General features: G+C 41.8%; 1 protein-coding gene across 1 annotated transcript in view; it reads left to right on the forward strand.

Moving 5' to 3' along the window:
• The first annotated feature begins 4,727 nt into the window (after positions 1-4,727).
• TFAP2D (transcription factor AP-2 delta) overlaps positions 4,728-25,480 on the forward strand; it is a 57,680-nt gene continuing 36,927 nt past the window's right edge. The window contains exons 1-5 of the mRNA XM_050786268.1: positions 4,728-5,292; positions 6,325-6,822; positions 10,294-10,354; positions 20,082-20,247; positions 20,417-20,535. Of these exons, the coding sequence (XP_050642225.1) occupies positions 5,254-5,292; positions 6,325-6,822; positions 10,294-10,354; positions 20,082-20,247; positions 20,417-20,535 (883 nt within the window). The 5' untranslated portion in view covers positions 4,728-5,253. The remainder of the gene's footprint in view (positions 5,293-6,324; positions 6,823-10,293; positions 10,355-20,081; positions 20,248-20,416; positions 20,536-25,480) is intronic.

The raw sequence follows: 25,480 nt of genomic DNA on the forward strand, positions 1-25,480 counted from the left end.
CCGAGATCGCGCCACCATACTCCAGCCTGGGCGACAGAGACTCCGTCTCAAAAAAAAAAAAAAAAAAAAAAAAAGTCTCCTTTTCTTGTTTGCAATTAGGTAACGTTTTACACAACGTGGTCCTTCTGTCATAGAAAGTGGGATGGGTGTGGAATACCGAGAGGAAGTAGAATAGTTATCAAATTTGATTACTTGATAATTTATTAAGAATCATTAGATTTGATAACTGGAAAGGGGAGGAATCTTTCGAAAAAGACCCAGAGTCGGCATCAGCACAAGCCAGAAGGAAAGGAAGCAATCACTGAGAGGGGAAAGCTCGCACATCTGCGCATGAGTGCTGTTACCATGCCTTTTCTCTCCGAATATTCCCATCCGTACAACTGGATCAAGTTTTTGATTGCTGTCTCTGCCCAGAATTGCCCTGGTGTTTGGAGCACTTTTCTGTCTTCACCTGACTAGTGAGGAATAAATGAATAAACTAGGGGATGGGTTACGGCATGGTGAACCCAACATACTCTTCTTTCCACCACTGGAAATATTGCCCCCACGCGGTCTCCATAGAAGTGACTGGGAGAGGTTAGGAGCTTAGAAGAATCACACCACAGGAGGTCCTTGGACTAGAAGCCGTTTCCGAACCATTAGAATCCTGAGGGACTGTGAAACTCAGACCCTGCTATAAAAGGGTTGGAGGGTTCCCTCTGTGGTTGGCTCTAGAAGACGCCAGGCTGAGTGCCTCTTGGAAGCCTACCAGTGGTGGCACTGAGAGGGCTGGGGATTCTCAAAATGGTGGAAGGGTGTCCGAGGGCAGATGGAACCAAACACCTCTAGATAGGTCACAAGAGTCCTTTGCTTATTGTGGGTTCTCTGAAGGCACCTCTGCTCTTCATGTTCATCCAAAGAAGGAATGGAAGGAAAGAAGCTGGAAGCAGAAAGGAGAGGTGCTGATTTTCAGACCTACATATCTTGTTTTGTTTTGTGGAATGAACATCCTTCACCTATATGGGATCCTCAGTGCTCCACTGTTCTTTCAAAGACAGGGCTTTGTGACCATGGAAATTGTTTCCTATTGTGTAAATTCATGTCTGGTTATAGAGCTGCATCTCCCACTGGAGCAGAATACACTAAATTTCATCCTTAGACAACATACACACATGCTTGCTTAAGGCATAAGTATAAGAGATTCAATCCCACCTCTATCTACCTTTTGTTAAAAAGGAAGGGAAGGAGGGAAGCAAGGAAGGAAGGAATAAAAGAAAAAAAAACAGGGAAAGAAAAAGAAGAAATGAAGGAAGAAGAAAGAGAGAAAGAAAGAAAAGGGGAGGGAAGGCAAAAGTGAGAGAACAAAGAACATATTCTGGTTGATTCATGTGTCTAAATACATCCAAGAAAATATTTTGGTTTCAAAATGCCCAAAATAATTCCAATAATTATTCCACTTTGCTCAGTATTACATAGGCAATATTGTGGGAGAAGTGTATTCAAGCAATAAAAAAACAAAATCAATTTGCAATAGCAAAGGAAATCCTAAGTACCAAAAGAGAGAAAAAAAGAAAGAAACCTGAAGAAATACACATTTATTAAAGCTAAGGATAGGCATGAGTTCGTTTGTAATTGTTCACCAACCTCAAATACAGAGTGGAGTGGCAAACTCTTTCAGTGAAGATGTTTGAGATTGGATGAAAACTGGAGTGATATGAATGACACTGGCCTAAAAGCCCAGGAAGGAATTTGCGACTACCCCAAAACTCTTCCAGCTCTGGATCCTGAACAAGACAGTAATGATATATATATATAAAGATTTCTTTGCAGAATCCTAAACTGACTGCCAGAAGACATTCCTTCTTGGCATGTGGAGCATGGAACCAGAAGGAAGAACAGGAGTACTAAGTGCTGAGGAACAACCTTTTCAGCTTCTGGGGTGCAAGGCCAGCAGCATATCCACCGTGCTCTTGCCGGCTATTTTGAGTGACTGACGTCGGCCTGGCCTCTGACTGAGGCTGGAATGCGCACCATGGTTTTCCTGTTGGAGGGGGCCCCAGGCAATAGTCACCGAGTCTCCAGAGTGCTGTGGCCAGTTAATTCAATTACGCCACCCGCTGGAAAATGAATGCCCAATCACTCTCCGGAAAAGAAGCAAAACAGAGAAAGAGGAATCAACTTTGCTAAAATGCCCAGTCTTTGGGTCAAGTCACACAACGCTTATTAATTGCTCAAGACTATTAATTGGATGGTGGGGTGTCTGACAGAAGTGAACGCTACACATGCACACATCACACACACACACACACACAGGCACAAAACACACCACACACCTGCCTCAATGAGTTTCTTTAGAAAAGGGGCGCGCTGAGCAACCCCAGAGCAGATGGAAGGGAGCGCTGACCAGTATGTGCATATGGCATGGATGATTTCCTCAACTTTGTTTCTTTCAGGGGGAAACAGCTTTTTAATTTTTTTTTAAGTTGGGATGAGGTGGGAGGGAGCAGTTCGCCAAATGAAGTTTCCCTGCAGTTTAGATGCTGATGTGGGAAGCCAAGACATAGGGTTAAGAGAGACAGTTTCTAAGGTGGTCAAGGGCCCTGGCAAAGGAAATCTCGAAACTAAAGGAGAGGCATTTTATCCTTCTTACTTCATTTTCCTTAAGTACAAATGAAAGGGTTTTGTTTTTTTTTTCCCTCATTCTTCAGTATCTTTAGGTTCCCCTCGAGTCCACAAGAGTTCAACAAGCACATAAGTTAAACCCTGGACACTCTTTGTATGGATACCTAAACGTCACTCAGGAAAGTGAACGATGAAAGTGGGGTTAGGGGGTAGAATGGGATGATTGCCAGTTAGTTGGTGATGTCCTGATGTTCACAGGGTCCGGGCTACTGGAGGTTACTCCGTGGGGTGTACTGAATTCAAGGCTAGAGCTCATTACCAAGACTATCATAAAGCTACATCTTCTGAGTGTGGTGGCAGGGGTGAGGGGGCTATGTGTGGCTCTTATTCCAGACGGGGACAAACATGTGGACCAAACACGCTGGGCCAGCAGGCAGAGCAGGCGGCCACATCTTCCTGAGCCTCCTCATTGTTGTTCCCCAGGGAGAGGGTTTTATGTCTGCTGCCTGGACCTAAACTGGGAAAAGAAGGTACTTTCACCTTCAATGAAGACGTATCTGACAGTAGAGGGGTTTGGAAGGAGGTTGCAACATGTCTGAGAAGGGATAGCCAATATCATCCACCACGAAAAGCGCACCTGGGCATTCCCCAAGATAACCTGTGGGTCCTACGTATTCTTCCCGGGAGTGGTCTGCACTTTCCCAGGGACTGGGGTGCCTGGGTTAAGGTCATGGGGGCAGTCTCCACCTACCAGAGATGATTAGATTAGTTATTTTCTCTGTTGGTAAGCTATGGAGGCCCCACTCAGACCTGGTAAACAAAGACTCCACAGCAAACATTTTTGGGATTCAACCCCTAGAGCCAACAGCACTCATTTTACCCCTTTTACTTAAAGATCAAGCTGGATATTCTTCCTTTTTGTCATCATTGGTCTCTCAGTCTTCTTACCTCATTAGGCCAAAATATGGAATTTCAAGGAGGGCGGTGGGGCGGGCGGCACTGGCACACCTTGAAATAGGGAGCAAGTGTTGGCTGCTGACCCCATGAGGGGCTGAAGAATCGTGTATCTCCATTTCAGACAATACATTTCAATTCTTGTCGTGTGCCTTTGTCCATTTGTATAAAACAAAGAGCTCTGAGTGACAGCCCCAGTTAGCCTGCATGAGCAGATCCTAATAAACCCTCCCAAACCCCAACCTAAGAAAGAAAGAAAAAAAAAAAAGCCACATGCCTGTTTGCCTGCGGCTTATTATTAAGACACCTTCTCAGCTTAAACACTTGAAAGCAAACCAAATGAAATGGCAATTAAGACTGAATTACCCCTTCTATCTATGAGATGAGTCTGTGGGGCCAGCCAGTTCTTTCTTGTAATATAGACACTGAGGAGCAAAGCCTCAGTATTTCAGGTTTATAGCCACCACCACCCCCTCCAGGCACTAGACAGCTTGGTGAAGGAAGCTGAATTTTGAACGAAGGAAAGCTCAAAAACTGTTTGAAAGTCAAGAAATCCACTGAAGAGATGGAAATAGGTGTGCACTGCTTCCTTCCTGCCCTCTATTTATAAAATATAACTTCCAAGCGTTTAAAGGTTATTTTGGGGGTAATGGTGTTCCAAAACCTAATGCTACTGCTAAACGGTCTACACCCCACCACCACCAGTACTGTTTCCAAAAGGAAAGAAGAAAAGCACAAAAGAGGGGGGATATGGTTTGGGTTGAGGAGTGAAAGACAACATTTTGCCTAAATGTAGAATCTTGTCTCAAATCTTTATTCCCTTGCATTTTTCCTAAATGCATTGCCAGTTACACCATTTCCTGATGATGGAAACTTGGGACTGTCCATCACCGTTATTTATTTTTAAAGCTGCTGAAAAGTGTAAGCCACTGCCTGATTTTGCCTTTCAAAAAAGGGGAAAGAACCCAAATTCAATGTAAACATGGAAAGATTAGCATTGTTTCCACTTGGGCGAAGGCAGACACCCCAATCTGGGCAAAATTGATTCGGGTGGTTGTTGGAAAAAGCAGCTTTCAGCATCCAGGGAGTGGAACCAATAGGAATGAACACTTACCCATATAAAAGGAAGCTTTAATTAATATATATTTCTATCTCTAATATACATATACTGGAGCTAGATATCTAGCTTCACAATAAAATGTGTGCAAATACTCTCCACAGAGATGAGTCCCCACCTCAGTCGGTATAGAAAAGCATGATAAAGGTTGGAAAAAATGGATAAAAATGTTGAAAGAACCTCCAGTTCCTTATTAGGCGAAGATACAATATTTATTCCTTGTCTCCTGGGATAAATCTCTTCTGCCTATTGTCCTCCCAGTTCTCAGTGCTGATGCTTAATTTTCAAAACTTCTATATTACCAAGGGACCTACGACATCAGCCAAAGAAATACTCAGCAAGTACAAAATCTGTTCCAGGGAGCTGCTTTTGTGCAGAGGGAAAATTTTGTTCCTACAGGTTTTTAAGTGGGTACGAGGCAAGGAGCTATCTGATCCGGGCAAAACCATTACAATTTAGATATCTATCTATAGAACATTTTTTTCCTTTAAAAATTGGAAAATACAAGAACTTTGGATTTTTTTTCCCGATTCTTTTTTTGGAGGGGGAAATTGCATCGTAAGCTTTCGGAGAAACCCAACATGTCAACTACCTTTCCGGGACTAGTCCACGATGCCGAGGTATTATTACTTTTTTTTTTTTTTTTTTTTTTTTTTTTTTTTTTTTTTTTTTGAGCGCGCGTGTGTGTGGCGGCGGCGGCGGTGGCGGCGGCGGTGGCAGCCTCCCCTGTCTCTAATCTATATTGGACCGTTACGTTTAATTATAATCTGTCTTTCGGGGGAAGTTAAGGAAGGAAAGGGGAGAAAGTTCGTTATGACATCTGTCGCCAGGGAGGGCAACTCTCTGCCACGTTAAGAAACATTTGCCATAATGAGCGGGAAAACATAATCCTAATAATAAAAGGGAGGCGGGGTGAGGAGAAAGAGATAGAGACGGAAAAAAGATTCTCAGAAAAGCAAAGAAAAGGGACTGATGGGGGAGCAGTAGGTGGACAAGGGGGATGGGGAAAACTCACCCCTTTTGGAATGGGCTTATTCAAGGAAAAGGAAGCAGAAAAGAGGGAGTCGGATTCCCTCCCTCAAATGACTAAGGAAGGGAGCAAGTTGAACGATTTGCACACTGGATTTTTAAAAATATATGGACAATGATTTTGAGCAGCCCGGGCCGAACATCTCGGCATAAACAGGCGCAGAATTTCGATGCTGGGGTCTAGTTGGAGAGGCAAGGCGGCGCGGGCCAGCGCTCTTTTCGGGTGGACTCGTTCCTCTGCTACCGCGGCCCCGGAGTCAGTTGCAAACTTGGATCCCAACGCTAAGCTCCCTGCACAAGTTGGGCAGGGGCTGTGCGTGTGTCTGTGCGTGTGTGTCTGTGTGTGTGTGTGCGTGTGTGGTGTCACCCGCACCTATATAGGGTGGGGGATTTTTTTCCGCTCTCTAGACTATGAGGACGAGGCCGCCCACCCCCAGTTCGCCTGTTTGCAAAGGCTGTCTGGTGAAGACGCTGAGACCCGGCTTCGGCTCGGCCTGAGTCTTACGCGCTCGCTTTCCTTGGAGTGCCAGAGAAAGCTCCTGGCTCTGGGAGAGTGGCGCCTTGGTTGCAAAATGACAAACCTCAAGTTTTTCTGCTCTCCCTTTTCCCCCTCTTCCTTCCAGATACGTCACGACGGATCAAACAGCTACCGTTTGATGCAGCTTGGCTGTCTGGAGTCCGTAGCCAATTCCACTGTCGCCTATTCCTCCTCCTCTCCTTTAACTTACTCCACCACCGGCACCGAGTTTGCGTCCCCCTACTTCTCCACTAACCACCAGTACACCCCGCTCCACCACCAGTCCTTCCATTACGAGTTTCAGCACAGCCACCCGGCCGTCACCCCCGACGCCTACTCTCTGAACTCGCTCCACCACTCGCAACAGTACTACCAGCAGATCCACCACGGGGAGCCCACCGACTTTATTAACCTGCACAATGCGCGGGCGCTCAAGTCGTCCTGCCTGGACGAGCAGAGGCGGGAGCTGGGCTGCCTCGATGCCTACCGCCGCCACGACCTGTCCCTCATGAGCCATGGCTCTCAGTATGGAATGCACCCAGATCAAAGACTCCTGCCAGGGCCCAGCCTGGGGCTGGCCGCCGCGGGAGCAGACGACTTGCAGGTAAATAAGCATGCAGCGAATTTGTCTGCTCCCTCCCCTCTTCGCCCTCCCCCTCCCGCCCCATTAAGGCTCCGTTTGTAAAGCGTCTCTCTCTCTTCTCTCCTCTCTCTCTCTCTCTCTCTCTCTCTCTCACACACACACACACACACACACACACACACACACACACCCCACTTATGGAAAGTTATCAAAACAATTAGAGGAGGAGTGTGCCTGTTCTTTTCCTCTCATTGGATCCAGGCATTTCACCTGGACGCGCGGCAGTCCGGGCGGCTGCGGCCCTCGACCTTTGGTTTGTCCTCACAGAAGTCTTATGTGAATCAACATTTGTGACCCTGAGGGAATAAGGTGGAGGAGATCGAGAAGTCTGGGGTTGGGCCAACTGGACTCAGAGTAAGACCCAATAAATTGATGACCAATCGTACTCTCAATCTCCGCACTTTACAGGGTCTTCCGAGGCGTCCCAGATGTTTGTCTCAGACTGAGCTTGTGGAGATTTTACTACAAATAGGCTTGTTCTAAGAAAATTGTTGGGACTGTAAGCTTGAGCAAAAGTTTCACCAAATTCACTAGATATCTATAGAAAGTAAAGAATCGCAAATGAAAATCTCAAAGGTCTACCCTAAGGAAATAATCTGCATAGTGCACTTTACCTGGGTGTAGGTTGAGTTCAATTCTCTCCGCCTGATGTGCACTCAAAACCACAGCCCAGTTAGGTAATTTACATGTTTATTTTTGCTCTTCAAGCCATTACATTTTATGTAACATGCACCTCCTTAAAAAGACAAAAATGAGGCAATAAAGGTAGCGAAAGAGGGGAAAAATAAAGAAGGAAGGGAGGAAGGAGAAAAGGAAAGAAGGGAGAAAAAGAAGAAGGAAGGAAGGAAGGAAGGTATTCAGACACTGTGGAGGCCATCACTCAATCAGATGATCCCTCTTCTATTTTATTTCTTAACACATGTTTGCACATATTTTGCCAACAATAGAATTTATAAGTATGCAATTATGTTGCCATAGGCATATTTCAAACAAATGAACCCACAAATACCCAGAAAAGAATTCAAAAGACCCATATTTTTAGCTCCTTTTAGCTGAAAGTGCAGTTCTATCTGTGAGTTCCTACTTTTTCTGTCTGCACAAAGCTGGCCACCTTCTTCACACTCTCTGGACAAATAGGGAAATAGTCTAAGAACACAAGTTGGAGACGTAAGAGATCCCTTGTTGCGCACAGAAAATCTTTCCTCCTCATTTACCTTTGAGCAAGAGATTATTTTTAAATTAAAGTGAAAGCCCTTACAGTTCCAACAAAGAGCCATAGCAGTAAGATCAGTACACAAGAAAAAAGATTTGGCTGCATAAACCTTGACTTTCTACATTTATATTCACAAAATAATTTTATACGCTCTGGGTATTTTTACATTTTTCACAAGGATCCCCTTATGTCTCAAGAGGGAAAAAATCTGCCATTCAATGCTTAGCTCAACTAAAACCTATTTACTCCTTTTAATAGCCGCGTCTGTTGCTGATTTTTTTGTATCTGTACAAATTTTTTTTCTGTGCTAGGCACAAAGCCGGGCATTTTTCAAAAGAGGGGATTAGAACATTTGCAAGCACTAGACAAAGAGCGAATCCCGTGCAAAAGGACACCGTAGTTTATCCCATTTTCGACTTAGTGCCATTCAACTGGTCATTTATGCAATGTCATCCGACCAAACAACATGTTTTACTTATGAGGGAAAAAAGTTTGTTAAGTGAAGAAACCAAGGTTCGTTTCTTCTAAGAAAATAAACATTGTAACCGTGCGCCAGAGAGTGGGAGAAAAAGTAGTTCACTGCCTTGGAGAGCTTTGAAACCATTTATCATCTACATTTCAGATATTTTGAAACCTTTTCCTGAGCCTATCTCTTTTTCCACATACAAATGTCCCTTTTCTCTTTTATTACTCATATTGAAGCAAGATTACTCTTACTAAGGGACGCACTCCAAGATACTAGAAGAAATATAGTACTGCGTGTGATATGCGTTTATACCCTTACATAGATATATCCATGTATGTATATATCATAATATATATCCATCTTTATCTATCTAACCTATGAATGCTATGTAGCAAGTTTGTAAATCTCACAAGTTATTTTCTTCCACTGTTCTTGCACCAAGTTGGCAGAATGAAAAAGAAAGAGACATAGCTACTTCTAAAACAAGAAATGGGGAGGGAGTGTGTGGGAGAAACCCGTCTCTCTCCTTTTATTTCTTCCTTTTTAAAACATTCATCAGCATATGCCTCATTTCAAATGCAACAAATGTAAATATACTTTTCCCTGCACAGAATTTTAAGTGAAAGTCCAATGGTTTGGAGGGCGGTCTAAGTCTGCCTAACAGATGCAAACAGTCTTGTGGCTTCAGTTCCATCTTTGAGTCCCCTAAAAAGATTTGCTATGGCCAACAAAGGAAACTGTCACACCTTTTCCCATCACCGCTTTAATTTATGCTCAGTCTCCAAGTTTTTTTTTTTCATATTGATTTGATAATCACTTTAAGGCAGAACATTTAAAATAAGAAAGAGCTCGTGAGTAGGTTGAAAAGGGGGGTCTTACAGGCCTGCCTCAATATGGTGAAAATGGGGAGGCGAAAGGGAGCCAGGGTTGTAAAGGTTGTTTTGTAAAGTGGGTTTTTATTATGCACCGACTCTCTCCGCATTTACTTAACTCTTCACGGGCTGTTGGGTAGGTTAACACCCTTCAAGCCCTCTTTCATGTCCAATACCTCGTTTGTTTGTAAAGGAAAATGAGCCTTTAACACATTTCGATTTGGGAAAAAAGAAAAGGACAGACAGGGAGAAATTTTTATTTTTCTTAATCAAAAATCAGCAAACCCTTTCCATTTCTCCAGCTCCAGGGATTCCTCAATCCATTAGGATCTTGAAGGTCTACAGTGAGTGAACCTGAAGGTTTTTCCTTCATAAGGTCCATTTTGGGTGGCATTATAGGATGTTCCTACAGTTGGGGTAAAACAAAACCTCTATAAGACATCCTGAATCCTGCATATGAAATAGTTCCTCTGTGTCCTCAAGAAACCCACAGTCCCAGACTTGACACTCTAGGTGTGATTTGCTCTACTCAGAAAGTGCTGAGTGTACACTGTCTGTATATATGCTGTGTGTCTTGATGGGGACTCAAAGGGCTTCTCATTCTCTTATGCCAAGATGAAAGACTCCCAGGCACTTTGAAGTGTAATTTTGTATGGTGATGTAAAATGCATACCTTAAGATTTATACAACTTTTAGATTGTAGTTTTTCTTGCAATTTTTAAAAAATTATGTTTGCTGGAAAGCTTGCTTCAGCTCAATGCTTGCTTTTAAATGTCTACTGAGACAGAGTTCAGAGATGGGCTAGTCTAAAAGACTTCACCTACATGGTCATATATGTGAGTATCCATTTAAGTAATGTTATTTCTGTTTCTTTTATTAAGGGCTCTGTGGAAGCCCAGTGTGGGCTTGTTCTCAATGGCCAAGGTGGAGTGATAAGAAGAGGTAAGTAACAAGTAACAACATGTTAACCCTAGACATTCTTCTCCTATCTGTTACTTTGTTTAGAAGATATGGTTGTGCTCAAATTCCTTTTCTGATGATTAAGAAAACAATTATACTTAGTCAATTATTCTAGTCCAACACTGGCATATCCACGTTTAAAAGCCTCCTTTCTTCCATTAAGGTTTGAACCCAGGCTGTGTCCAGAAGACTTGTGATAGGAGATATTTGTTGCTCCTCACAGACCACTAACAGAATCAAAGTTAGAGGCAGAAGGAAAGAAAAAAGAAAAAGGCAGAGAGAGAGAGAGAGAGAAAGAAAGAAAGAAAGAAAGAAAGAAAGAAAGAAAAAAGAAAGAAAGAAAGAAAGAAGCTTCTCACAGCCCCTTCCCCCAGCACTAATACCACATCCTCAAGCAGAGTTTCTTTTTTAGCCCTAAATGTGCTAGTCACAGCCTGGGTGTTTGAGGTGATGGTGTTAGCTTGAGGCTTTGAAGGATTCTGTGAAAGGCTAGATCATTGAGGCTTTAGGGGAGGCTAATGAAACACCAATATTGTAGCTGCCCTTATTTTTCTAAGTGTCCAGAACATTTCTTTCTTTAAGGGAGGGTGGGAGGAGGAGGTGGTGTTAACTGTACTGGATAAAGCTTTCTTGTTCCCATCTGTTGAGGGAAACATCTGAATCCAGAGTTACCCACGGAATTGAAAGGTGGGGGAAGGCAAGAGGAGAGGAGAGAGCTGTTGCTTTCAGCTCTGGCACTAAAGGGTGCTGCATCTCAGATGTTCCATTTTGACAAAAGGTTTTGAACTATGACATTCTCAGGGCCTTGAGGCAGTGCAGATTTTGCTAGCTTCCCCTACTTAACTGTACCCAAAGCTTCTGAAGTTTATTTCCCTAGCAAGCTGAGTAACCCGAGCAGCACACAAGGCAAGAGGGACCAGCTGTTATCCTAACTTCGTACGAATTAATAAGATGTGGTCTGTTCACCAAGACTAATTCCTGCTTTAGGACCACAGTTGTCTGCAGTAACAGAACACTAAAAACTGAGTCTCTTCTGATGGGACCAAATAAGTGTCCTTCAGCCCCTCTCCATCCCTTTGAAAGTTTCTTGAAAGATTTGCTTTTCTGGATACAGAAATGTGCTGGTAGAAATCAGTTGATTCTTTCACATTTAAACTGCAGATTTTACATCCCAATGTCCAATGTAAACTCCATTTAAACTGACGGGGAAAGAAAACAAAGGGTGCTTTTCCTTTGGAACTTGGGTATTGTTCTAGTGGATGTAAGTAGTTTACATTAAATTTAAGAGAGCTGCTCATCTCTTGTTGGTTCACCCTATCGAGATTCACACACACACACACACACACACACACACACTAGTGGTATAGCTCCACAAAGATTTTTAAAATGAGGAGTATTATGCTTGCCATCCACGCTGGTACTCAGACATATGGAAATGGAATAAAATAGGCCCAAGACTGATGAATATTGAATGCACGCTGTTGGAGGAGGCAAAAAAAAAAATTTACACAGTGAACAGGGGACCAGGTGAGATGTGCTGATCAGGGGTCTGTTGGGACGGGTAAAAATAAGGTGAGGCAAGAGCACTCAGGGCGCGTAGAGACGTCGGTGGTGCTGAAGGACAGCGCCACTAATTAGGTACGGGAGCCCGCTTCTCCCACAGCCGGCCTTTTGCTACTGCAGTTTTGCATTCAGTTCCACACTTATACCAAGATCACCTTCTCATATGCTTGGAAACTGCATCTGAGCATAAGATATCTGACAGAGGGAGGAATTACTTGAGGCCGAGGAGGGAGCTGGAGAGGAAGAGGCTTTGGAATCAATTGAATTTCTGGGGAGAGATTTATGGGACACCCTCTCACCCCCTCACACAATTCCCAAGAAAGGCCAACGCTCTTAAGTATCTCCAAAATGTTAGCTACTTTATCAGAGTCACAGAAATTATCCTCCTTAGGTGATGCTTTATTATTCCTGTAGAATTCGGTCCCTATTCGTTTCACCTAAAAATCGTCGTTGAATCTGCTACTTGAAACCAAATATTGATGTCATATGAGAACAGTGAAGCTCCAGAGAGAAAGGGAATGTAACTTGGGGTTTACGTCTGTCTTGTGTGACTAAACCCCCCTTCGTAGGAATTCAGATTTTAGCTGCTGAGTTTATTCCATTTCCACATGTCTTAGAGAAAGGCCAGTTAACCTAGTTGAGCCGTGGAAAAGAGGGTGTGTGTCTATACGTGCCTGTTTACTCTGAAACAATCAATGTTCATGACAATTTACAAGTGGGTAGCAAGGAAGTGTATTCCCAAAAGAGGGTGTATATTTTGCTGCAGCCTGCCCAGCCCCTCATCTCAGAACTCCCTTTTACAAAACCCTAAAGAAGCCTATTTTCTCAATTGTCATGGCAGTACACAGGACCCCTGATATCAACAGCTCAGACTATTTGTGTTCATAAAAAATCAGGAAGACATTAACTCGAGTGCTCTACTATACTGCCCTACTTCATATAACCCGATATTGTCTAACAGCTGAGATAAAAATGTCTGTTTCTTTTCCAGTTCATGCTTTACAGATGACCCACCACATGAAACATGGTTTATTGCAAAGCACAACTTTTCACCATTTTCTCTCTTCTGCTAAGTTCCCGAATCAATTTACATTTCTAATGGTTTCTAGAATGTACTATGGGAGGAAAAATAAATAGATTCTACTTTCAAAGACCCCAAATGGTGTTCTTGAAGAAATATAGGTGCCTATGTACTTTACATGAGTTAATCACGGACATTGTCCTGGTTTGCAGTGGCGTGGAGGGCTTGGACGTTCTCAGTTGTTCTTTACATTTGGTGACTTCAACTTGTAAAGAACAAATAGCGTCGCCCTGACTCACTTGTTAAGTGGCAATTACATTATTTTAGCCTGTAATGAAGGCCCCATAGCCAAAGACTTCGTGGAAGAGGGGGCAGCAGCGAGGTAATTACCACCTAGATAAAATATTTGCCACCGCCTCGGAGGCGCAGCTCCCTGCGCGCTCACTCTCGGTTAATGGTGTGCACGATTTTGCCCGCAGCTCCGCCACTCCAACCATCAGAACCAATAATCTTTACTTTACCCTGTGCTCGCGTATCGATAGCTTCTTTCGCCTCGGGCGTAGGCTTTGATATGTTAATATTACTGAGTAGCAAATTCTGCAGAGATCATATTAATGTTGTACGTACAGAGTGGAGCTTTGCCTTCGTTGAATATTCAGATACCGGGTTTCAAAAGGCATCTCTTGAAGAAATGAGGCTTCTATTTACAGGAGTCGTCTGTGTTTTTAATCATTAAAAAAAGAAAGAAAAACCCACTCTTTTTTCCCCCCTGAATCTTCTGAGGCTCTCTTATGGCCCCCTCCCCTTTGTCAGACACTGGTCCCTTTCATTTCTTGCTCTGAGTATTTAATAATAAGTGAACAATGTTGATGACGATGGTGATTATGAAGCTCATAATAAATGGATCCATATTGGAATCGCAGGGTGGGGGTTCAAGTGGATAGTGGCTGTGGACCTCAGAAGTGGGCTAGATGAGAAGAACCAGCTTTTCCTTACGTGGGTGGAAAGTGACATTTTGGCCCTGGTCTCTTTCGTGAAATCGGGACGGCAACTAAAAAGGGAGGTGGGGGGGGACGGGGGGGGGGGGGGGGGGGGGCGGGAGAGGAAAAAAATGAAAAAAGTGGAGAGGGGAAGCGCCCTTGTTTCGCTTTGTGATCATTCTGCCTTGCAGCCCCAGGCTAATTTCAGAAGCTTAAATACTGCCATAGCCTCTGGGCCACGCGAAGAGGGAGCGGACCCGGCCATGGGCAGGCAGGAGCGCTTTCCTGATTGCCCGTGGCTACACAAAATACAAACTACTTTGAATCAAAACATTTTAGGGGAATTAATATGATCTGAACTCTGCACGTTTTAAGAGAGTTTGAGTTTGTCAGATCGCTTAGAGGTGACTGGCACGCCAAGGCAAAGGCACTTACGCCGCGGTATAAACATTGTCAGATCTGATTTAATTTCTTTAAAAAAAAAAAAAAAAATGCTTCCTTGAAATGGAACCTTAGCTTCAGCTGCCCAGTCTGCCAATAACAGAGTAGAACTTTTCCCTTTAGCCGGCCTCAAGGCCGGCAGCAGGCTGCTTGGCAGGAGGACGCGGTTTCCTCTGCTTCTCTGGGTTTCAAGAAGGCGCAGAGCCTTGGAATTCGGGTTGGAGAAAACCGTTGGCTCTTTCAGCAGCTCCTGAAGGAGTACAATTGGAGGAGGATGGGAAGCCTTGCCCTTCTTCCTTTGTCAGTACTCTTCGGATTCCAGACGGACTACCTGGAATCTCTACTCTCGCTAGCCAAAGCTCATCTCTATGGTTCATCCGTTATGGGTGAAGATAGAGCCGGAGATACACCTCAAGCCTCGCCTGCCTCCTTGGTCCCCAGTGCAGATTCTGCAGGTTTGAAATTCAGTCTCCTTTATGTGAAATCTAAAACTCTTGTGCCAAAGCATCCAGAGGCATGATTTGTTGGAAATCTTTTTGGGGGGTTGGGGTTTGCAGAGGGGAAGAACAGCCTACAGCCTTTTCTCTAATTTCTTTAACTGCTTTGAAAATCAACAGAAGCCAAAACACTTTCTGCACTGGGGAATGGGGATTAATCTCCCCCCCCACCCCCACCATACACACACCCTAATATCCACCATTATACGCCTACCACCGCATTAAAACAGCCAGTCTCTTCACGCACACCTCTCTTTCTTTTGTTCTGCCTAAAATCTACAAAAGGAGAAGCTCATTCGGCCCTGGTAATCCAGCTATATCTGTAATGTTATACCCTTCCCCCAAACAGCACAATTCGCTCCTGACACATCATCAAAGGCCTACTTGATTCCAATTAAGTCCGCATCCTTTGCTGTTTGATTACAATTAATATCTGCTGCCGTGGGGGAGGGGTAACACGGGGGAGGAGGGTTAGGAAGGGTGAGAGGCTAGAGGGGAAGCAGCCGAGAATAATTCTACCCACCCAACTCACAGGTGCACCTCGCAGAAATGCTACCGTAGAACAAACAGGGACAGGAAACTCTTGTAATCGCTTACACATTTTTAATGTGTCAGAAAAAAACGAGCGATCACTGGAGATGAAGAAGGGGAGAAGAAAAATCCCTGCCGTTTGTATTTCTTTCATTTGAATTGTAAACATCTGTTTGGCTGTAAGGCGAACAGAACATTTATTTTGCTCTCAAGATTTGGTCTAATTATGTCAACACCGACGCTACGACGAGTGGGGCGGCGCTGTGGCTTTGGAGAGGATGCGCGCACCGGCCCAGCGCCCGGAAGCCCTCTAGGAAGTATTGATCGCACCTGGAGAGCGCGCGGGGCCTCTCGCCACAGCTGGGTGCGTTCTGAGAGAGGGGAGGCGCGGAGGCCGTCCGTGTGGCTCAGAGGCAGATTTAGAGGCTCCAGGGACTCGCAGCTCCTTGGAGACAGCCGCCGCTGTTTCCTCTGCCCTAATAGCCTGGGATGAGAAGAGAAAAAGCTCACCCAGGCGCCGGCGCTTGTCTTTCCCATCTAGTTGCAGCACAGACGGTAGCAGTGTGTGTGTGTGTTGGGGAGAGCGGGATGTGGGGGGGTTGTCTTGTCCTACTCCGCAGTTCACACCCTGCAACGGGATAGTTGTTTAAAAAAAATAAAAATGACGGGGTTGGGTGGCCTATAATCAGGTTGCCAAGAGTGCGTGCATCCATTTCCCCTTGCACGTCCTTACAAGGTGGGGAGATAAGTAGAGCAAGTGTGAGCGTCTTCATTGTTTAGATGGGCAGACTGAGACCCAGAGTCATTGGCCCAAAGTTTCATGAGTCGCTAGTTGGTCAAATTCTTACTCGTAGACCAGTACTCTTTCCACTGCTCCACACTGTCTGCAGGCACTTGTCGAGATGTCCACAGCTATGCCAAGGCAGCGAAGGTAGAGCCACTCCATGCTTCTTCAAACCGAGTAAGATCTAACAACGTATGGCAGCTGGAGGATCTGCATCCATGTATTTTGTGCCTAGTTTTGTCACACCTGAGCTGGAAGTCTCTGGCTGACTTCTTCCTGCAGCTATGGCAAAGTTGTCCCTTTTATGAAAGCCATGTCCTAGGCAAAGGACCTTGAGTAGACAGTTTCTCATTTCTTACCGCTGTTACCATAGCTACCCATCAGAATTTGCAGCATCACTGAAAATAGAAAGCCCTATCTCCAAATTCCAAATTTAAAAATAGTGAACTTTGTGAAAGTATTGCTTCTGTGAACTGTATATGGAAAAGGGATGAACTCTGGAGAAGTTCTGCATGAATACACTGGCTATAGAATCAAAGACATTCCTAATTGGGATGCTGACTCTAGAATGATTATCACATAATTTCAGTAAGAGCTGACATGCGACACAAGCACCATGAGGAAGTTCAACTAGTAACAGTGGGGATGACTACTGTAAATGACTTGGTGTGGGCCAATGTTTCACGACGTTCTTCTTTGAGATCTCATGATTACCATCTGTAGTCTGGATTCCCTTAAAGAAGTATCACTCCCTCAGTACCTTCAATCTAAAGACAAAACCCTGGTGATACTGACCTATTACTTTTTTCCACCTCTCTAAAGAATAAATCACTGAGAAGAAAGATATCAGGTTCCCCATGTTGCTGTAAACTCTACAAGTTGCCAAATCTTTAGCCAGGACTAGAGAGTTCCCCAAGGCTGCAGCAATGCCAAGTATCAAAGCAACAGAAATTCCCTTTAAAGATGCTGTGACATAAAAAATAAAAGACTCTATAGTTGATGGCTAATCCTGAATACAAAATAAATCCTTCAGGCAATTTGTGTGTGCATAAAGCATACTCTTAATATGCAGCTTGTGTAACTTACCTAATAAATGTCTACTTGAGCATAAGCCAGAAGCCCAACCTAGATGTAGGAGAGGGAGACTCTGGGCCCAGGGAATTGGCACGTGGGTGGGTAGCAGACTCAGTGGTTTCCCTGGGAGCAGCTGGCTTTCAACACATAAGGTTCACTTTGCCAAAAGTCTTCCAGTTGGGGGAGATTGATCTAACAAATTCTTTTAAAAATGATAATTATCTACATCTCCCTAAATTAGGTTTCTAATCCACTGAAGATTAGTAAAGATAAGAAAATTCTAAAATTGTATTATTCCCTATCATTAGCATCCAAGCAAATAATTCATACATATACTCAAACGCTCTGTTCTCTCACTCATCATAAACTTGAAGCTAACTGGCAACTGGGTGAGATTGTGTCCTCATTTGTATACTGGCTAGTATGCAAGACAGGAAAGTTTATGTAAGAATACAAATTTGCTTATGATTCATAGTGATTGTGAGTAGAGATCCATTTTTAGAAGAGGGCTATGTGAAGTTTGCATAAAGACATTGATTTCTGTTTGTTTAATATATTTGGTTTAGACTTATCTAATTCCTAAAATAATCAGGATCATAATTCTCACAGTATGACTCTAAAATACAGATTCATTAATACCTACCTTGCTTTCCTGTTCATCTCAAATTTTCAGAAGTCATTTAAGAATTTGTTTTTGAAATGCATTTTGCATCTGTAAGTACAGAGTGAAACTGATAACAAAAGTGAAATTGTAGTTTTAGGACCAGGAATCTGGGGCAAATTTTTATTATTGTATTTTGGCTTTAAACTCACTAAGAATATGAAGAGGGGGAAATCACAGGAGAATTTGATTTTAGCTCCTAAAGCAGGTGTTTACATGATTTGCCGTTGTATTGGCTACAAGTTTGATGGTCAAGAAATGGATTTTAATTTGACAATTGAGATTATGAACTCTCAGATTTCTAACTGAGAACAGGTTTTCAGGCACTAGCATGGAGGTTTTGGCAGAGTGCACAGGACCCAACTTCTAGCCTGAAAATGGTTGGCTACCCTGACATTCCCAGTGTTTAATCTGGTTTTTGTTGGTTTGTTGTTGTTTTTTGGAGGGGCTTTAGAATGCTTAGGGAGAAAGATCTTGGTCTCCAGCACTTGCAGGGAAAACTTGGGTAACCAAAAGACAGCCAGGAAGAATTCCAGAAGGTACGGGGTAGAAATATTTTAAGAGTGGGGCAAGGTTAACTTTAAGAGTGGGGCAAGGTTAACTTTTTCTGTCTCCTCAGGTTTGGGATCCCTTTGCCTTTTAAAAGGTCCTCCCAGGTTCTTTTGCAACCCAGCCCAGGGAAAATACCAGAATCTGAATGCCAGAATTTCTACCATCGATGTAACATTCCATATGTGCTAGTTAGTAAATGAGGGTAGGAGATACCTGGGAGGCAAGTGGTAAGTCCTAGTTCAGTGCTTCTCAAACTTTAATGACCACGTGAATCATCTGGGGCTCTCATTAAAATGCAGATTCTGACTCAAAAAGTTTGGAGGTGAGTCTGAGATTTTGTGCTTCTAAAATGCTGAGCAGTAAAAATATTTTAGACAATGCTCTTCTACCCATTTTTCTTCCCCCACCTACTTTTTTAAAACCTCTTTTCTCTCACAGAACTTTTCCCTTTTCTGGATATGGGTCGTAAGATTGCCCCTAACTGAAGAAATAAAAACATGATCAAAAAGCCAACTTTGAATTTGCCTTAGACCCTTAAAAGCTCTGCCTTCAGATTGCTCAATGCATGAGGCAGTTTTGGATTCCGGAACTGTAGACACCATGCTAGCAGGGTGGACATCGGCTCCAAAGTCTTGCAGTGGGGGAGGAATTGGACAGTGGGAAATGCTTCTCAGAGATGATCACCCTTGGATCCTCAAGTCCTCTTCAGTTCTTGTTGACTGCCCGAGGATAGGGAACATACACTGTTGTTCCTGGAGGAGATTGAAGCTCAAGGGGCTTTCTGGAGCTTGGAGACAGAAAGCTTCTGTTCCAGGAACCCCAGCATGGCAATATTGCCTTGATGATTTTGCTACTGACAATTATATATTTTTTCTCCCTAATAGTAATAATGACAATGAAAATTACAACATCAATATTATTGTCAGCTAACATTTAATAATTATTAAATTAATAATAATAATTAATTACTGTGTTCTAGGTATTTTGCTGAGGTTGAGGGCTGGCATACAGTAGAGGTATTTAATCTACCATCACCTGTATGGATTGGAAATTTCTTTCAATGAGTAACTGGTTTTTAGCAGTGCCTGGGAGTGAGTGACTGTGGTGCCTTTAATTGGCAGATGGATGAGGAAAATATGGCAGTTTTCAAACACTTTGGAAAAGACAGTAATTGTGGATAAAACGTTTCCATCCATTGTGTACATTGTGCATCTGTGTGTGTACATAAACACAAAACCATGTATAAGTAATACCTACTCCTTGTGAACTTAACTATTGAAATTCAGGTTTTTAATTCACTGAAGCGTTTCTTAGTGTGAATGTTGCCAAAATTAACACTGGTGAGGCAGTCTACACTCCATAGGATGCCAATGTTTCCTAACAATTGCACACTCACAGACATCTTCACAAACATTGAAAAGACACGACCCTGAGTAGTATTTGAAAGAACATTCAGAGCAGCTCTCTGTGATGATTTGGGGGACATATAAGTACAACTGTTAGCATGTATTCCCAAATCCAGTACAGTCTTTTGATGTTAACTGCCTCTCATGCAGTTAGCTTCTTTCACTGTCACTAACATGTGCTATACTTTTTTCTCCCAAGGTGGCACCTGTGTGGTCAACCCCACAGACTTATTTTGCTCTGTCCCTGGACGTTTGTCCCTTCTTAGTTCTACTTCCAAATACAAGGTGACCATTGCTGAGGTAAAGAGGCGCCTCTCCCCACCTGAGTGCCTCAATGCTTCACTCTTGGGAGGCATTTTGAGAAGGTAAGACAAAGCTGTATTCTGGCACAGAATTTCTAACTGATACCATACCCTCAATCCTTAGTCATGACGTCTCCCATCTGATAGTGTATTCCCCATGTGGTAAATTGTCTCATAATTTTCATCAGAATTGTGAATTTTCAAAACCTAGTTTTTGTTTGTTTTTATACAGAGCAAAATCGAAGAATGGGGGCCGCTGCCTGAGAGAGAAATTGGATAGGCTTGGCTTAAACTTACCAGCAGGAAGACGGAAAGCAGCTAATGTCACCCTCCTCACTTCCTTGGTCGAAGGTATGACTTTTCAGTTTAGCAAAATAATGCTGGAAGGTTAGCATGTCTTTGAAACTCAGGTTTGTTAGATTATGCTGTTTTATTTTTGTCTGTACCATTAAGCAAGTCAGTTAACAGTTAAGGTAAATTTCCTAAATTATCTTGACAATGATGATTCAATTAGACTTAATATAAGATTTAGATAATTCATAAAATATCATTTAATTTACTAATCTTGGTAGTAATAGGAAATAAGACAATGGAAGTTTTGGGGACTTCTCCAAATAGCCTCTAAGTAACAGCAACATGAAATTGGCAGTGCTCTTGTCATTTGCATTATTGTTTATTTTAGAGTTTAAGTAAATCTAACTTAACTCATTGTAATTCAGTACAACATGATCTACAGGAGAAATAACCCTTTACGAAGAGTTCACAGGGGTCTAGGCATGATACTGAGACTGAAAGCATATTGTATTAATCCTAGTAGACCTCTCTAAAGACATGGTGAATTTTCATGGCTGTATGGGTGGATAAGCTCAGCTCAGTTGGAGAGATGTTGAGGTTAACCAGTAGTATAGAAAGAGAAATGGAAATAAATATATTCCCAGAAGTTGTTTTATATCCAACTTACCTTTTCCCTTTTTTTCTCCTATTAATGTCTAAACTTTACACATTCTTATTCAATCTTCTTTTAAGGAGAAGTATTGTTGAAAGTTTTTTTTTAACATTGTGGGGAACTTTTTGAATGTCAAAGGAAAGTTCTTTCATCATGCAGAATGCTATTGTTTAAAATATAAAAGGCCGGGGCCTTTTGCCAAGCCTCACCTTGAACACATCTGTGTTACTTCATGCATTCGTTATTTGCCTATATGGCACTGTAGGAAGTAGTGAGTGAAACACAAAACCAAATATCTATAATTTTTTTCAGATTTTCAGTATGTAGCATTTACTGTACAACATTGAGAAGTAGTGTGTTCTTGACATTTGTCTTGGCAGAATTGCTTTGGTGATTTTGTTCTTAACAGCCATCTTTGCTGTGTTCCCTGATAGTAGTCATGATAATAACAACCACAACAATAATATTATTGACAACTGACCTTTACTGTGTTACTATTACCATGTTCTAGGTCTTGTGCTGTGTTTGCCTGTGTGTGCTGGTACTAAAGGCTCGCATATGGTAGATGGCTGTAACCTATCATACACCCACATTGGGGAAGAGCAAAGTAGAAAAAAAATGACTAATGGGTTGATTCCAAAGGGAGACAGATTTCTACTCATTTTAAGTAAAAATGTGGGTAAAATTATAGTTATCCTTGTTTAAAAATACAACAAAACACTTGCTCAGGATAATAGAGGGGATTCAAGGATCATATGGATGATAGGACTTGAGTAGTCCTCAAACCCAACTCCACAGTAGAGTCAATTGAAAAGGTTTCTTACAAAGTGCCTGGGTCTCATCCCCAAATCAACTGAAACTCATTCTGTGGGGATGGCTTAGGCATCTAAAGTTTTTAAAACTCCCCAGGTGATTCTGATGTATAATGATGTTTAAATATCATTGATTTAATTGTTCCTTGGAATCCTTTTCACTACCCAGGATGATTATTTATGAATGCTCATGAAATTTCTAATTGGTGTGAAAATTATCAATCCTAGTAAAGACTTTTCTCCATGCTGTCTATGAAAGTACTGGTCAGTACAAAACGGAAGAGCCACAAAAAGTATGTTCGCAGTTCTTACTGATTTTTATGGTAGCCAAGAGCACTGGAATATCCTGTATGGGAATCCTCAATCTGTATTAGCAGCAAGGGTGCAGGTCAAATATGTGGAATCCTAGGATGATCTCTGGAGTCTTACCATCCTACTCTTTCAGCATACCTCTCCTATCCCAAAAGTGCCTGACTTGTGTTCTATTCCTGTGGCCTCTGCTCACAGATAGCTATCAGCCTTGGCTAATGAAACAAGATTTTATCCTTTTGAGGAGCATCTTATCTTAATTGTGTGCTTTTGAAATCCCCAATATCTTCAGGGTGTAGAGAAATAAATCTTTCATTATTGAATTCCAGGCACATTGATGAAACCTTAGAAAACAGATTTAGACTCAAACGGACCTTTTGCATCCCTCCACTCCCCACATAGTAAGAACCCTCAAACCCACTTTCATACACACACACACACACACACACACACACACACACTCTTTAAAGTTTTAGTGCTTATGTGCAATATTCTCTGACATTTTAATTTGATTACATATTTTGTGTTCTTTTCTAATGTTCATTGTAAACCCACTAAATTTATTTGACAACTCACTGTCGAGTCATGAGTCATGACCTACAGTTTTTAAAATTATGAGTTATACTGGGATATAAGGAGAACCTAATCTTTGACGTACAAGGACATTATATCTAAATTGAAATAGGCTTCATTATAACCCTGAGCTGACAAGAAGAGTGACTTCATTGTTGATGACTCTCTTTTATATTTTTATCCTCATATTTTGGTTGGGTTGGTGGTAACAGCTGATTACTCCTTTCCAGCCAGCAAGATGCCATGTTCTGAACTAGGTCATGGCCCCTGGAACCCTGCAGACAGTATTAGGCGTATACAGAATAATCATGACCCAACTCTGATTCATCAAACCTCCTGGGACATTGAAATCGTTGATGTTTATCAGCATTTTTGGCAACTTGATCCAATGTGGGTCTAATGTTTGTTCCATTCGTACAGTTTTACTCCTCTGTGAATTTCACCATACTTACCATTTCATGTTTATAAATTCTTGAATTGACCGTGATTTTGGTAATGTTATCCCCCTCAATCAAATATTTTTCAAGAGCCAGAAACTTTTTAGGCATTTTCATTTTCAAAAATTCAAAAACTAGGTTTCTAGTGTCTAAAACCGTCCATTGGCTTCTTATATGGCCTTTCTATTGTCTTGTGGGAAAGAATACTACTATTTCTTTCATCATTTTTAAACTGAAATCTCTTCTTTATCTTCTGGATTTTCTACATTGACTTATATGTGCATTTTAGTTACCAATAGCTAGTAACTTAGCTTTTCTTAACTATCTCTTGAAACTGTTGCTTGAAATTGTTATAGTCTAGCCATGACCAGATGAGTTTCTCAAACATCCTGATGACCCAATACATTACTGGGGTTCAATTATACCCCCCCATTTTGGTATAATATTGAGCATAGGAGAAAAAAATACCTAATTGATTGTATTCCTTGTAGAGCAGACTTAGAAATAAATCTCATGAAGGTTAAACTTCTATGACTTTGCAGTACTTGACTCTGCCTCTTTCTGGGGAAGATTTGAATACAGTCTTGACATTGTTGATATTTTTATGGAATACCAATGAAGGAGTAGTATGTGGGGATCCTTGAAGGCTTTCCACACAGAGATGATGTAATCTTTGTGAAGAGCCAATAAATGAACAATAAGGTGCCTTATGACGGGGATTCAAATTATCAAATGAACCTTTTTTTTTTTAAAAAAAAAAAACAACACTTGTTACTGACATAACAGATTTCATGAGCATATCCCTAGCTTTCTATGCTTGCCTTTGGTTTTCACTTTTAAAAAATTATTTTAGAAATCATTTTTCCTATATTCCTTTTAAATGGAGTCACTTTATGAATAGCTCCTAGCATTTTTTTCAAAGCCCTCATATTAGTCATTATTTTTAGAAATCATTTTAGGGATATATAAGACAGGGTTGTTTGATGCAAATTTATACTATATTCCAATAATTCACAACTTTTCTGTTACAAATATTATTGTACCTACTAACAAATGGGATGAAGAACTTCTGACTGGCTGAATGTTTTTCCACCTGATAAAGTGTTTGAAAAGTGAACGTTTTAGTAAGGCAGATATTTAGACTGGGGATTTTGGGGGGTCTATATAACATAGATATATTTTATTCTGAATGAGATAGAAGTATTTAAATTGAGTCCCATGAAAGTAATACCACATTTAACTTTTTTTCCAACCCATAAGTCTTCATCTAAGTGGTTTAAATCTATAGGTAATAATTAGGTATAACTCCTTGTATGCTGTTTTATTACAAGTCTCTTCTTTCAATTTTCCTTTGCTAATTACATTGCTCTCATCCATTAGTATCCATAATATCAGAAAGATATCAGTCTCCGAAAAATACAGTGGCTTGGATTTGCTTAACTGATCTTCTTGAAGAGACACTGGAATAATTTTACTCTTCTAGGGTGGAAATAATTCTCTTCTAGAGTGGAAATTATTCTATCTCGAAAACATTCAAGGAATTTGACCAATATTAACACCCTTGTTATATGTTTATTACTCTTGAATTGGCAACTTCTGTGGATGCCTCCTCCATATTTTACTTAAGAAGAATGTTTGCAGAAATGGTGGTTATTCAAATAAATACAAGGAGTCAATGATCTTGTCATTCCTGCATATCACTCCCTTCTTACCTAGGATGTTCCAAGATGAATGACATTGTAGAGTATTACCAGGAGGAAATTCCATCTGCTTGAGTGGTGTGCTTCCTGGGACAGTTTTGCTGCATTTGCAAAAGCTTGTATAACATTCTCAGGCAACACTCAGGCTTCTGAAAGTACAGATTATTTAAGCTCATAAATATAAATACCTTGAGCTGAAATTTGTTATGATAGGAGATCAAATTCTCTGTGTGTGTGTGTGTGTGTGTGTGTGTGTGTGTGTGTGTGTGTGTCTGTTTATGTTTAAACAGTGTGGGACAATGAAGGGCATAAATATGTATCAGCAAAAGAAAGGGAACCAGTTTCAAATATTGTGTATGATCTCCATCAACCTTTCTTAGTTTAAATCCTTAGTAACTGTTGCTCTTCTCTTTCATTTCAAAATATATACTCTCAGACCCTATCCTGGACATCTTAGCTCATGTAAATTAGTTGTTTTGTGCCACTTTGAAAATCTATTAACCCTTTGCCTGGTATTCC

Source organism: Macaca thibetana, chromosome 4 (assembly GCF_024542745.1).
Source record: "Macaca thibetana thibetana isolate TM-01 chromosome 4, ASM2454274v1, whole genome shotgun sequence".
Lineage (NCBI taxonomy): Eukaryota > Metazoa > Chordata > Mammalia > Primates > Cercopithecidae > Macaca > Macaca thibetana.